This window comes from Dicentrarchus labrax, unplaced genomic scaffold (assembly GCF_905237075.1).
Source record: "Dicentrarchus labrax unplaced genomic scaffold, dlabrax2021, whole genome shotgun sequence".
Classification (NCBI taxonomy): Eukaryota; Metazoa; Chordata; class Actinopteri; family Moronidae; genus Dicentrarchus; species Dicentrarchus labrax.
Window position 1 is genome coordinate 29,326,319 of NW_026136720.1, and position 14,783 is coordinate 29,341,101.

At 42.6% G+C, this 14,783-nt stretch overlaps 1 protein-coding gene across 2 annotated transcripts in view; it reads left to right on the forward strand.

The window, feature by feature from the left end:
- necab2 (N-terminal EF-hand calcium binding protein 2) overlaps positions 1 to 14,783 on the forward strand; it is a 136,483-nt gene that overhangs the window by 31,009 nt on the left and 90,691 nt on the right. For both annotated transcript variants that reach the window (XM_051383280.1, XM_051383279.1), the window contains exons 3-5: positions 5,909 to 6,017; positions 11,141 to 11,166; positions 11,411 to 11,508. In XM_051383280.1, the coding sequence (XP_051239240.1) occupies positions 5,909 to 6,017; positions 11,141 to 11,166; positions 11,411 to 11,508 (233 nt within the window). The remainder of the gene's footprint in view (positions 1 to 5,908; positions 6,018 to 11,140; positions 11,167 to 11,410; positions 11,509 to 14,783) is intronic.

Sequence of the window (14,783 nt, forward strand, 5' to 3'; positions counted from 1 at the left end):
ATATAACTGTAACACAGGTTTGCATGAGTACATTGTACTTAAAACGAAGCAGCAGGCTGGGTAACAATGTATTGTCAGTAAAAGTGGGTAAATAAAACAACAAACGATTATCGCTTCAGAGAGAGAGACTCATCTAAAACAAATAGAAAACAGGAAGAAAAGAGAGAGAGAGCCAGCAGGTTCTCCACCTAAACCCTCGCACTGATTAGGTACACAGTACACTCTGTCCATGTAGGTCTGTCTGTGTGTGTGTGTGTGTGTGTGTGATTTCCATAATCTAATCTTGCCATGCAATTACATTAGCATTAGTACAGGACCTTTTATTAGTACAAAATGAAAAAGATTCAACATGCAGCAATGCAAACAGGGAATTGAATTCACCTGAGGAGACATGACGTACATAATCAGCTCTTCTTTCAGTGGGAAGTAACTGTTGACTTCAGAGGACTCAGAAATAATGGTCCACACATATCCACCTCATTCCTAGTCCCATGGTACCTTGTGTCTTCCCTTTCCCTAGAGATCTGTGGGAAATAAATGATGTGGGAACACAGCCTGCCACACCTGAAAGGGAAAGTTAGACACTTGCTTTCTTGTTGGAGAAGGTGGTTAGCTTATAGCACAAAGACTGGAAACAGGGGGCCTAGCTCTGTCTAAAGGAAACAAAATCCACCTAGCAGCACCTTTAAATCTCACTTATGAATACGTTTTACCCCTTTTTCAAAAATCCATATAAGGGTGATTTCTCATGTTTGTTTTTGTATGGATTAAACAAGTGAGATATAACACGTTTTTTTTGTTTGTTTGTTTCCCAATCTTGTATTTTGCAGCTGCGTTCTGCCTGGACTGCTTGCTCATCTCCTCACTGCTGTTTTAGAAGCTAGTTTTAAGTTTGGGTCATTTCCTTTGCATCAAAATGATTTCCCTGTGTGGACCATTTTGGACAGTAAAATAATGGTAATTTCAGCAAATAGGGCAAATCGAAAGTGTCTCATTTGGAGGAGACAGGATGCTCTTGGCTGTTGCATCACCTCCTCTGTTGCCAACTTATGAGGTTAGTGACGAGAATAGTTGTTGACAGGATTGTTATACAGAAGTTTCAGGGTGATTTTGTGGCAACAGAACCAGGACTTAGATAATGGGCAGCAGCTGATATGTTCTATGAATGCTGTTCATGCCTGCTATCCTATTGGGTGAGGGGTTTGGGGTGGTTGGGGTGGTCACCCCTGAAATCTGATTTGCCACCAGCATGTTGTGAAGGGGGTGGTGAATTACGCTCTGAAGTACAGCAAAATTTTGCCAATGGAAAAACTGGCATGACTGGCAAAGAGATCCATGTCCTCTGACCTCAAGATCGGAATGAAAATGGGTTCTATGGGTCTCCCCTTTGCAGACATGCCCATTTTATGCTAATCCCATGCAGTTTTTTGCATATGGTATAAATGTGTATATTTAAATATTTCTGCATACCAGGTTCCATAAACAGTATTGGAATTGCCTACTTCATGCCCCTCTTTTGCCACCCAGTAACCAGGCTTCATTCAGCCCGCCTCAGCCCCACCCATGCTCCACCTCTTTGCCATTTTTGGATTAGCCTGGAGCCGATGGAGTTAGGATTTGGCGACGGCCAGAGCCGACCACACTGAGCTTCACAATGGCTATTATAAAAAACTTATGGGTGAAGCCACGGAGACTACATCCATTTTCAGTTATACAGTCTATGCAGAGAACACACAATTAACACATTACGTATGTGAGAGGGTATCATTTGACAAAAAGCAAACATGGTTGAGTATGTGACAGTGGTATAATACAGCCCAGGGATTATAGAAGCTGTAGTTTTTTGTGAGACGTGTAATTTGGGAGTATTTCATGCTTTAGGAAATGGGGTTAGCTAGGTATCTGCTTTGCTTGAGTGGTGTGTGTGTGTGTGTGTGTGTGTTGCTGCGTTTCTGGTGTGTTACTGGAGAATTCCTAAGTGGGTCTAACCGGGCTAGCTGGCTGCATGCAGTAAATTGGGTCACTGCTGAATTAAACACCAGTGCCTCTGCTTTCAGTGCTGCTTCACTGCTGCGCCAGAGAAGGGCAGGTTAGAAATAGTCATGGCCACAGAGTCCAAATAAACAGTTGAGCCCGGGTGGACAGGGAGAGTGGGACTGGTGCTGTGAACACAAGAAGTGGCATTTCAGATGTCCGCCTCAAACAAACATGCCTTCTGTGCAGGAAAGGTTATGCCAAGCATTGCGAAAAGTAAGTCGTTTGTGAAGGCGTTTCTTACCCAGCGTATTTGTGTGCAGCAGATATCAACATGGCACAGCAACTGAGAGTCAGTTTCTACTATGGGTTTCTCTAACAAGGAGCTAGAAGAGAGGAGGGATAAAAGATATGGCGAGACTAATAGGGAGACAGGTATAAAGTGAGTTGGAGAGGAGGTAGGAGTGTGGCTGGCCATGGTTGTGGAGTTCCGGGAAGTTTTTTGACAGTTTGTTAGTCTGTTTTGAGAACCGTGTGAAGCCTTTTTCTCCTGAGTGGTCCAAACTCGAGCCAGAGTCAGACAGTGCAGCTCCCTGTCTCTCTGCTGGATGTGTGTCAGCCACACTCCTACTGCGCTGGAGTGGGGGAGGCCAAAAAAAAACAAACAAAAAAAAACTGGTAAGAATATAGCAGCAGAAGAAAGAATAGGGCAATGAAAAATGGATAACTTCTTGGTGGTAAAATGAGAAATTCATAAACATATTGCCTAAGCAAGCAACTGAGAAACAGCAGAGAACAGATGAGGCAGACTTAAGAGCAGCGCATTTGAATTCAACCCTTTGTAAGGCTGCAGTCCCCCCGTCCCTGTGGTTTCCCAGCGCTATGCAGTGGTCCCATAGCTCAACCTGCTGCATCCAGTCAGCCACACTCAAGGACAAACACACTTTGAGGGCAAGGGAATTAATATTTGATATCTAGCTCTGCATCATGTGGTGTGACAGACAGTCAGGCATACTAGCAAGCAGATGCAGGATGGAGTCAAAGCCATGAATAACTACTCCCTACTGCAGAGCCACCACTCCACCACAGAAAGGCTCACGCTGCATTACAGTTAAACAGTAAAGAGATATTGGTTGGCTGTTTTTTGGATCTCTGCAGTATTCTACAAGAAGAATAAAAACCTGATGATTAATTAACATTAAGTCACATTAAGTGTTCATCCTTGTATGCTCCAACAGCCCTGTGAAGGTATAGCCCATTGTTGTCATGGGTAGATATTAATAAAAAGAATATTTCTGGTATATGACTGGACCACCACAGACTTGCTCTCTACTGTGCATTGAAAGTACATTGTGTGCTGCATAAAGGTCCGATGTGAATGTAATTCATACATGGTAAGATAGATAGAAGCACAGGAGAAGTACATTCTTGTTTATTTTTCATAAAACTGCCTAAAACAGTATGATGCACTGGTACCTTGTAAAGAGAAAAAAGTAAACAACTCCAGTGATTTTTGAGTGAAAAAAAAATCTAGTGTTTTAACTTCTCCCCTTGCTGCAGTGATGTAGAGGTGCACTCCAGGGTGTGTCAGCACTTTTCTGACAACAACTGTCAGAGGTGAAACAAATTTAAAACTTTCAACACTGTTTCAGCTGGTGTTAAATAAGGTAAAACATGCAGTGTACGTATAAATACACATATATATGCTAGCAAGCTGTTGTTTGTTCTGTAAATATTTTTGTCTTTAATAGCCAATTTGGTATTATTTATTATTTATTATTTATTTAGTATTAGTCTACTTAAAGTATGTAAGATTTAGTAGCATCTAGCGGTTCTATCTAGTCTAGTTGTTGTAGATTACGCACACATTGCGATGCACAGCATCGGGAGCAATTTGGGCTTCAGTGTCTTGCTCAATGGTACTTCGACACGGGGCGGGAGGAGCCGGGTATTGAACCAACAATCTTCCAATTAGTGGACAACCCGCTCTGCCTCGGCTGTGGCTCAGATGTTGGGTGTCAAATGTTGGGTGTCAAATGTTGGGTGTTGGGTGTTTCTGGCGTCTTCCAGTTGGTAACCAGCTGGAGTACAAAACCAGAAAGGAAATAAGCACAGATTTAGCTGGTGTTAGAGGGGAACTCTGATCAAATTGATTTGCAGGTGTTGGGGAGTACTATATGAAAAAAGTTGTATAAAGCCTTTTGTGGCTTATATGGCAACATAGGATTGTAATACTTGAGTACACTAATCAATGGACAACCAGTTTGAGAAAGGGAGTGTGATTGATCGTTTGTTCAGGAAGCATTGATTAGTAACATTTGTCTCTGTATTACTGCACGGTGAAATTATAGGTAGAAGGGATGCTGCATGCAACAAAACAATTAAGTGTTTGATAGAAAAGATCAATAATTTTAAACCTGTGAAATGCTGTCGCCAGCTTGTTAATCATTTTAGCTACTGTAACTTGTACGTACAGATTATCTGCACAATCTTTTATACTTACTGTGCATCTATGCTGCAAAATAGGCTTGCTTTATGGTTAATCATTGAAAAACATGAAGCCCTCTTTTGACCTTATCAGTCAGACACCTGTACAGCCAAGTGTCAAACATTGTCCATGTTACACATCAGCATACTGTAGCATTTAAAAAAAAAAAAGCTTTTGTTGGGGGGTTACATAAGAAGAGTAGAAATCTGGTATTGTTTTGTGAGCCTGTTGGTTATCAATGCCCCCCGAAGGCCTTGAGGTTTTGAAACATAATCGGCATTGTGTGCTCACCAAAGTGCACAGACAGACAGACAGGCAGACAGACAGGCAGACAGACAGACAGACAGACAGCAGGGATACAACAGGGATTGTAGCAGACTGAAGCACATGCCGGATTGATTTCACAGCAGCTTGAGAAAGCACTGAAGGCAGGATCCCACTGAGCGTGTGTGTGTGTGTGTGTGTGTGTTTGTGAGGGTGGGAACATGGTACGGCAAAGCAAACAGGTATTAATTTGAAGATTTGATAAAAAGTCAAAAAAAGTAATTTAGAGCAAAATAAGGGCAAATGAGGACAAACAAGTTGCATAACGGTTGAGGCTTCACTCTGACTCATACTGTATAAAGTTTGACTGAGACAGAAGTACAGGCAGTAACAGTGGAGATAGGACGAAGGCATGGATGACTGTCGTGCGTCGGTGTCACAAAATAAGTTTGACTCAGTCTGAACATTGGCCGTACTGGATAACCGATATCACAAAGCTGTTCTTAACTCTAGGGTTTTCCAATCAAGCAACAAGCGCATTCGTGTGAAAGCAGCAGATACCAGAGGGGAGGACTTGATGAAACATTTATCGTAGCACAAAACACACAGTACAGCTGAGGCTGATGGGAATGTCACTTTAGCAGGTATTTAGTGATAAATAGAGCCCGGTTGATATGGGAGTTTTGAGGCTGATACTGATTTTGGGGTCTGAGGATCACCAAAATCAGTACAGTATTCATCCTGTGGGGACCATGAGTGTCTGTACAAGATGATGACAAGATCAAGACAATCCATCCAACAGCGGTTCAGATATTTTAAGACGGACTGACCGAATAACATTGCCATGCATACTTCGGACTTCACTAAAGACTTTTAGCAAAACATTACCGCCAGGGGCTTTAATTGCTTGGTCCTTATGACATGAAAAGTCTTCAAAGACCAAAGAGAACAGATGTTAGTTGGAAAAGAGGTTGAGCTGGATGAATACTACTATCTCCTTTTACTCATTTTAAAAGCAGACAGTTTCATACAATGAAGGAATGGTTCTCTGTAATAACACTGTCTAATGTTGAGGGTTTTGGCATGATCAAATGTCAGGACCTTTGATGAAACTCGGCTCTTGTTGTGAGGATGCTTTCTACTACAACTGATTTCTCAGTAATGTGTGTGTGTCTCCTGCAGATGATGGTAAGCTGTCTCTGGACGAGTTCCAGGCTTTCTTCTCCGATGGCACGCTGAATGAGGAAGAGCTGGAGAAGCTGTTTCACACCATCGACTCTGATAACACCAGGTCAGCACTATTACACCACTACTGCGCGGGCGTGTTTTCCTATTGCATGCAACGTAACTGTGGAGCTGCATTAAATAAATCTGCATGCAGTACTTGCAGATTTATGAGTGTGTGTGTGTGTGTGTGTGTGTGTGTGTGTGTGTGTGTTCACGCTCACTCCACTGTGACTTCTGTTTTTTTGATCATATCTCACTATCAATTATGAAAAAAGAGGAGAGAAGCACAAAGCTGTTCTGCTGCTGCACAGCCTCAGTATCACAATGTTCAATTTTGTGTGTGTGTGTGTGTGTGTGTGTGTGTGTGTGTGTGTGTGTGTGTGTGTGTGTGTGTGTGTGTGTACGCTAAGGTAAAATGTATGTAATTTATCCCGCAGCCAGGAAATGTCACATCCACTTCTGAAAGCTCTTTTTATGGAGCACCTTTTGTACCAAAGCCTTTTTTATTAAAGGGGACCTATTACACTTCTTTTCTGTCGTGAATATATAATGATAGCTACAGTGTCAGATGTTGATATTTAAACAAGGCTTAAGTTTCAGATAATGAGATAAACATATGCAGAAGTAATCCCTATGAGCAAAAAGCTCAGGCTTTAGACTGCTCTGAGGTTTGTTTTACTTTAGCTTATCTGTATATGAGTCACAGCACGACCACGATGTAGATACAGGGCGCCCTTCCACCCACTCAATCTGTCTGAGTTACTCGACCGTTGTGCTCAGAACTACTCTTCAACTTATTAGAGGTTGTTGAGTATGTCTTGCAGAAAGTGCTTTTTAGGTTGTGAAGAAGAGTGAGTTAGTTTCTTGATGGACAGGCGGCTTTACTTGTAGCTAAAGTAACCGCTACCTACTGCTAACTGTAGCTGCTGTCACCTAGTTAGCTCAGTTAGCTATGCAGCTAGCGGTGCTGCTAGCTGATTCTGTGTTTATCACCAGAAGGACCCACATAGCAGAATTGGTCCGGTCCAAACAGAAATACAGCAATGAATTATGGTCCACATGTTGGCCAGATGTGGTAGCCACAAATGGCCAATGACATAAACATATCTCAGCCAACTGTCTGGTCCTGTGTTGGACCAGAATTCTGTGCTGTATCTGGGCCGAGTATATATGGGCTGTGTGGGCCATCACTGGGCCAGACCAATTTTGGCTGTAAATCGCCTTGGTACTGTCATCAAACTGGCGTCCGTTGGCAATTTTATAAGGAGTACAGTCTGGACCTGCTCTATTTGAGAAGTGCCCCGAGATAACTTCTGTTATGATTTGGCACTATACAAATAAAATTGAATTGGAAATTGAATTGCCAGAGACTGGGTTCTGGTGCCAGCTGGGTGGCCCTGAACACCCCCTCCCCCTTGGTAGGCATCTGAGTCAGAATAAAGTGGGCTGAACTGAGAGACTGCATAAGGGGCCAGTATGAGATAAATAAGGATTTTTTAAATGTGAATCATGCAAACCTATTTGTGGAGTCCCAGAATTAAAATGTAGAGCTGGAAATTAGCATAATTGGTCCCAAATTTTTAAAATGAAAATGGCAAAATTATAATATAATGCAAGAATGAAAGTGGAGGAAAGGCAGTGTTAGCTGTTTTTACATCTTCTCTTCCTCTCTCTCATCATCTATTTTTGCATTAGTCATCCTAACCCTCCAGGACATAAAGCTCGCTACGTCTACCTCTCCCCAGGACGATCTGTTTTGATTGGCTCTCATTAAATCAATTTATTGACCCTTTATAATCAGCCAATCAGCTCATCCACCCTGCAATCAGCAGAAGTGTGCTGACACAGTGGGATCTGAGTGATCAAAAGACCGGCTCTGTTAATTTACACAACCGCGGAAACCTGCAGGGCCTTGAAATAAAATGAAACCAAGCAGAACAAAAGCTGACCTTTATGGTTGTTGTAGAATTGAATTAGGTTCAATGTATAAATCCTCCACCAGGCTCAGCCTTTAGTTGAGATTTGTTCTTTTTTAAATCAGCGCAGTAAGTGGACCGTGCCTCCGCCCCCCGCCATCTCTCTGACGTCAGCCATCTTGCGTCTTGGAGATGGTCGCGCTTTATAAATCTTATTCACCGCAGTGGATGCAGTCCGAAAAGTTTTTACTCATTAGAGTTAAGTAGACTTGGCAGACGCACGCCAGGTCTCAGCATTATCATGTGACAGCAGATAAGATTATTGATTGGTCCGAGTAAAAGAAGAAATGATGGCGTAAGCGTTTCCTGTTGAAGCAGGAAGTTGATGGATGTAGAGGAGGGAGGGAGCGGGCAGAGACTGAACGCTGTCCTGCTTCCAGTCATTTGTCTCTCTGTCCCTGTCACTCTTTGGTTTGGTACCATCTCTTGCTTTCTTTCCCTGTCTAGCTGTTTTCTGAGATTTCTGTCTCTGTCTTCTGCCAGGCTCTTCTTGTTTTATCTTTCTCTGCCACTCTGCCCATCACCAATCTCTCTCCATCTGTCACTCACTCCTGTCTTCAGCCCTCCATCGTCCGTATTGCAGTGACATGGTGCTGGAGATTGGGGCAGAACATGAAATCTCAGGTGACATCCAGACTCAAGTGGGGTTTTTTTTCGTTTTTTTGGGGGGGTTTTGTGCCATTTTATTTGGCACCTGATAAATTGTCTTTTACCCAAAAGCATGGACAAACATATCGGATAAGTCTGGCTTATGAATAAAATGTTATATAAAACAAAACAGTATATACAAATCAAATATAACTGGCATCATTTAAGGCAATTGGATTTAGTATTGTACTTCCATAAAGCTGAGGACTCATAAGAGAGTTGAACGCTGGTGCAGCAGAGCCTGAGTTACGACTTACACACACATAGCAGAGTAACAGCGTCTGTGTAGACACACCATTAAGATATTTTCAGACCTGCTGTGTACCCGCTCAGATCTGTGGGGTCTCCCTGCACTCCTCATGTTAAATAGACAGGGAGACAAGCACTCCACGAGACGGGTTCTGTACACTACTGACAATTGGTGGCAATCCTGTTTTTGATGCCATGTTATTGTTGATAGATAAAGTTAGCTAAATTAGCATAGTCATAACTTTATAGCCTAGCGTAAATGTCCAGTGTGTAAGGAGAATCTATTAAATGATTAAATAAATGAAATATAATATTCATAAGTATGTTTTCATTAGTGTATAATCACCTTAATGTAGGAATCGTTATGTTTCCTAGAATGAGACTTTTTTATCTACAGACACCATGGGTCACCTTCTATGGAGTCTGCCATTTTTCTACCTTTAAATTAAAACTGAAGTTACTTGACACATCCAGTGTTGTGGCGATGCTCTGCCAATAAACTTTAGTTCAGGAAATTCACAAACAGAAAGTAGCAGAATCTCATCCATTGAAGTTGTCAGTGGTTGTCAGTAGTTACTGCGCATAGGAGATATGCCTGCTTGTCACTCCACCTGTCAGATCGTTCACCCCTCCCTACCTGTCCACTCACCTCTCATTGAAAATGGATTACGTCAGTTGCTCCCCATCTGAAAAGACCTTTAGTCCCTAGCCTGAGCCAGCAACACATGCACTGAGTGTTTCCACCAAATAACGAACCGGTCCCGTTCAAGATCCTTGGAACTTTGGTGCTATCTATTGAACCGGCCCGCATTTCCACCAGTTTCGAGTGGATGCTCAAGGATACGCCTTCAACAGAGGGTGTTGAACAGTGCGCAACAACCTGTAGAATGTGACTCTCCCACTTTGGTTCCCAAGAAAAACCTGCTAGTTTCCAAACCAATTTTCTTTTTGGCCAAAATGTTCCGAATGGTTCAAAACCAGGTGCCTGAACAGAATGGAGCCGGTACCCTGTTGGGGGTAGTTCAATAAACTGAACTTGATGTCTGAAATCTGTGGCGGGCCTCTTCAATATACACACAGCAATAATGGTTCATAAACACAGTCTGATATGAAATTCTTTTAACGGCGTCATTGCTTTTGCTCAGCCACTTCACTGTGTTTGATAAGTCTGTTACTGTGACAACGTGCTGATTCCAGCTGTATATTCCTATAAGGTGGAATACCAAGGACTAATAAAACTTGGAGGGATAAGTTATGATGATAAATCTTATCACTAACTCAATAGGTGCCCATATCCTCGCAGAGAACAACATAATTACTGGCTTACTTCCTCTGTGAAATGTGCAGCATCTGGATCTACAGTTTGGGTAGTAAACAATCTGCCACTTTTATTTTAGCCGACTGAATCTTTTACAGCGCTGACAAACACCCACAAATGAAACTTTAAACTGCATATGTCATTAGTAAGCACTGAAATACATTTAATGTTGTGTATTACTAGACTTTTGGTGGACATTTTTAAAGCCCATCTGTCACAGTGATGGATCCGGATCAGTTCTGGCAGAGCCCGCACATTCAAGAGAAGCTGCTGCAAAATAAAATAAAATGGGCCATTATCAGATCAGGCTGTCTAACAAGGATCATTCATCAAAACAGAGCATAAAGGGCGCGGGCTAATATTGAAATAGCAGTGACTTTTTCAGTTACTGTGGGTTTTTTAAACATTCCCTTTAATGTGCAGCATTTACTGAGCAGTAATTTATAATTAAGATGAACAGATGCACAGATGGAGTCTTACTGCCTGTCTCCTCCTCTGTCCCCACTTCTCCCATCATCACTTACATCTCACATCCCTCTTCTGGCCGGTTCCCCTTCCCCTCACTTCTTCTTTCTCTCTTTTCTCTCTCTCTCTCTCTCTCTCTCTCTCTCTCTCTCTCTCTCCCACTGCGTCTCCTCCCTTGTTCTCCTCTTTCTCTCCTGGTCAGTCAACCAGGGAAAGTCTTCTTTACGCCAGTGAAGAATTCGCTGCCAAATGAGTCCCCGCACAGTGAACTGAGAATGAATGATGGCAGTGGATTGATTCAGACTCCTGTCAGAGAGTCTTGTTAGATCGCTCCCTGCCTGGCAAAACTTCAACTCTTTGTGTGTGTGTGTGTGTGTGTGTGTGTGTGTGTGTGTGTGTGTGTGTGAGAGAGAGAGAGAGAGGGTGCATGGAAAAGGCCTTTCCTCTGTTTCTGACCCTGCTCTTCTCCATCCTTTTCCTTCCTTCCCTCCCTTTCTCTCCCTCTGCTGCTCCTCTGCTATGCTGTGATAGTAATGTTGACACTAAGGAACTGTGCGGTAAGTAGACTGCCCCCCCCCCCACACACACACACACTTCCCTGCTGCTGCCCTCATTCTCTCTCTTATCTATTATTAAAAAGTAGTACTTGTCAGATGAAATGCAATAATTCTTTCTTTAAAATATATTATGTTAATATATTAACAGCGGCTTTAGCTATGGCTAACCACTGCAAATAATTTTGTGACTGCAAGAGATTGTATGAATTTTGTAATGTGCCAATTTGCCTGTGTGTGTGTACAGACTACTTTGCTAAGCACATGGGGGACTATGAGGGAGTTCTGGCCTCATTGGAAACTCTCAACCTTTCCATCCTCAAAGCCATGGACTTCACCAAAAAGGTAAGAGTGTGTGTGTGTGTGTGTGTGTGTATTTACTTACTGAGAACATGACATTAGCCACCATAAACCATGGTCATAACAGACCAAGTAAGGCAGTAACCCTGCTTTATTTCTTATATCTTTTTAATTTTAGGAAATTTGTGTTATTTCTTCTCCTTCTTCAGCCAAATTATGAGTTTTCAGCTGTAACTACCTTGTGTATGAGAACGTTATAATGCTAAAGGGCCGCTATCCCTCAGCATAGTGTATCGCCAGGGTTTTACGATAGAGCACAGCACCTTAAAGGTCCAGTGTGTTACATTGAGGAAGATCTATTGGCAGAGAGAGGTATGTTTTCTTTAATGTATAATCACCTGAGAATAAGAGTTGTTGTGTTTTTGTTACCTTAGAATGAGCTGTTTGTGTCTACAGAGGAGCGGGTCCTCTTCTACAGAGTTTGCCATGTTGAACCACCATGTTTCTACAGTAGCCCAGAACGGACAAACCAACACTGGCTGTAGATAGGTCGTTCCGCATTTTTCTTGAGTTTTGTGGCCACTGTCGTTTCTCCTACCCACTTTAAAGGCTGAGCAGTATTCAGATGGTTGCAGTCTGCAACACACTGGTCCTTTTGTATCAAATGACAATGTGAACACAGTGTGACACTGTGAAAAGGGCTGCCCTGTAATGATAAGCATGAACCTACAGAGAATTTTCACCCAAATCTGCTGCTCCCCTTGGCCCAACAGTGCCTGCTCAGAACCAGAATCCAGCAACTAAAGAGCCAGATATTTCCCACAGGAGCTGGTAGAGACCAAAAACAGAGCTATAAGAGAATTAACATTGGACTTATATGTATTACTTGTTTCCGCTGGCACCCAAGTGACATAACAAGTTCTGTTATTGCAGGTTTACAATTTTTTACACTTGCTATCTCACATTTCTCTATACAAGTTCACTATGTCAAAACTACTCACACAGTCAGCCACAAGGACTAAACTGTGGTTCACAAAATGCATTCACTGACTACATTATTCATATTTCTTGCACTGTTTTCTCACTTAAACTCAACAACACAAAAACTGTGTTACACTCCATTTTGCACATTTTAACATACTGTTGTAAATCTAAATTCAAAACCCAACATAACGCACAGTGACTGTAAATTGGACTGAAATTAGTTGCATTCTACGTCTAAAGAGAAATAATGCATGAACTCTTATTGGGACACTGAGCGTCTGGTTTCCTTCCTCGCAGCAGGTGAGGACAGTGCAGCAGAATCCAGAACATTTTGGAGTTGTATGTGACGATGTGGCGTTTCACCGTTCTCTTCCAGTCACAGAAGGTTTACAGCCCATCCCAGTGTGGTGTCACTTTTCCTTCCACCTTACTCTCCATTCCTCAACCCCACAGAGGAATTCTTTTCCTCGTGGAGGTGGAAAGTTTATGACCAGCAGCCACATGATCAGATGTCCCTGTTGGACACAATGCATGCTGGGAGTGTGGATATATCTGCAGAAGATTGCCAGGGATGGATCGGACATGCAACAAGATTCTTTGTGAGAGAGCACATGAGGTGTGATATTTATGAGAACGTATGGCCAAATGCAGAACACAGGGTGGACTAGCACTGAGTATCTGTAGCTACTGAAACAATCAGTGAATCTGTTCCTATAGATCAGGTATAATGGTGTGTATGTGTGTGCAGGGCTGGATAGCACAGTTACTGTGTGTGTGTGCGCCCGTGGAGTGAGGCAGAATAATGGTATGTCAAGTTTCTCCCTTGTGCTGGTTCAGATTGTGTGTCTTTGTGCTTGTGTGTGTGGCTGTCAGCTGGAGAACACTAATGTGTTATGTAGTTTTTCCTATGTGCTATATATAGCAGCTGAACCACAGCCACATCCCGTATCCATGTTCATGTTAGAGTTCTGCTTCCTCTGTGTGTGTGTGTGTGTGTGTGTGTGTGTGTGTGTGTGTGTGTGTGTAGGTGTGTGTGTGTGTGTAGGTGTGTGTGTGTGTGGCACTCTGGCTTTGCTCTGTGTGTCTCTATATCTCTATCCACCAGCTCTGTCTTAATCTTTCTTTCAGCTGCAGGCCATTCAGCAGCACTCAAACACATACAGGCACACACACTTGCCCTCCCCTAACACACAACCTCAGGCTAGTTTCTCTCTAATGAGCAGCCATTGTTTAATCAATCAGTCGAGTGTCTCTCTTGTTCTATGGCTGTATCTCTTGTGCTCTCTATTTTCTCACTTTCATTCATACTGTCCTTTCCCCTGTCTCTCTCTCTCTCTCTCACACACACACACACACACACACACACTCACTCACTCCTTTTTCAGGTGATGTCATTATATTGTCTGTTGCGGGCAGTGTGGAACAGCTCCAGCAGTGCTGTGTAGGGGATGGACCAGCTCAAAGAGTCAAATGGCCAAACTGAAGCACAGACACTGCTGACGAGTCAGATATTGATGGAGGGTGTGTGTGTGTGCGTGCGTGTGTGTCATATTTCACAGCCACATTAGATTTTACTGCAGAGAGAGACAGAGATTGGAGGCTAAAGTGTCTTTGTTTCAAATACAGTCCAGAAGCTGTCAGTCATGCAGCAACATTTATTTTGAGATTTTTTGTTGCATTGTAGTAACCGCTCTGTGTCTCCTCTGCCTCTGTGTTGCTCTTGTGTTGACTCTTTTTTTCTGCATAGTGGCATTTTTGTCACACTGATTATGAGCCCTACAGGCTGAGACACCACCACTGGAGCACAGTATAAAATCTGTAGCTGAAAGCCTTGGTAGCCTAAAGCAGTGATTCCCACCCTTTTTCTTTAAGGGACCCTTATGACCCCTGACTAAGTATAGGTTTTATACACCATTACATTATGACCTTTTCAGCAGTTTGAGCTACAGTAGCTCTTCTTTTGGATCAGACCACACGGGCCAGTCTTCACTCCCCATGTACATCAATGAGCCTTGGCCGCCCATAAACTGTAAAATGAATCCAAACAGTGAACACAATAACTGCAAGAAGTTTGTAGGAAGTGATTTGGATGAATTTTGAGCAGATTATTTCCAATGAATATTGCATCAGAGATAAGCTTTATTGATATTCTCTGTCTTTTGGCTTCTTTTTTGACAATTGTGGTGTTTTCTTCGTATTGTTTTATTATCCCTTTGGTTGTTGTAAATTTTCTAGAGGCTGTTTAGCAGAGAGTGAAGGCTCTGTGAATATAGCTTGTCTGGCTGCCAAAACTTATCTCGCTGGCAAAAGCATTTGTATTTTTCCTGTTTCAGTCT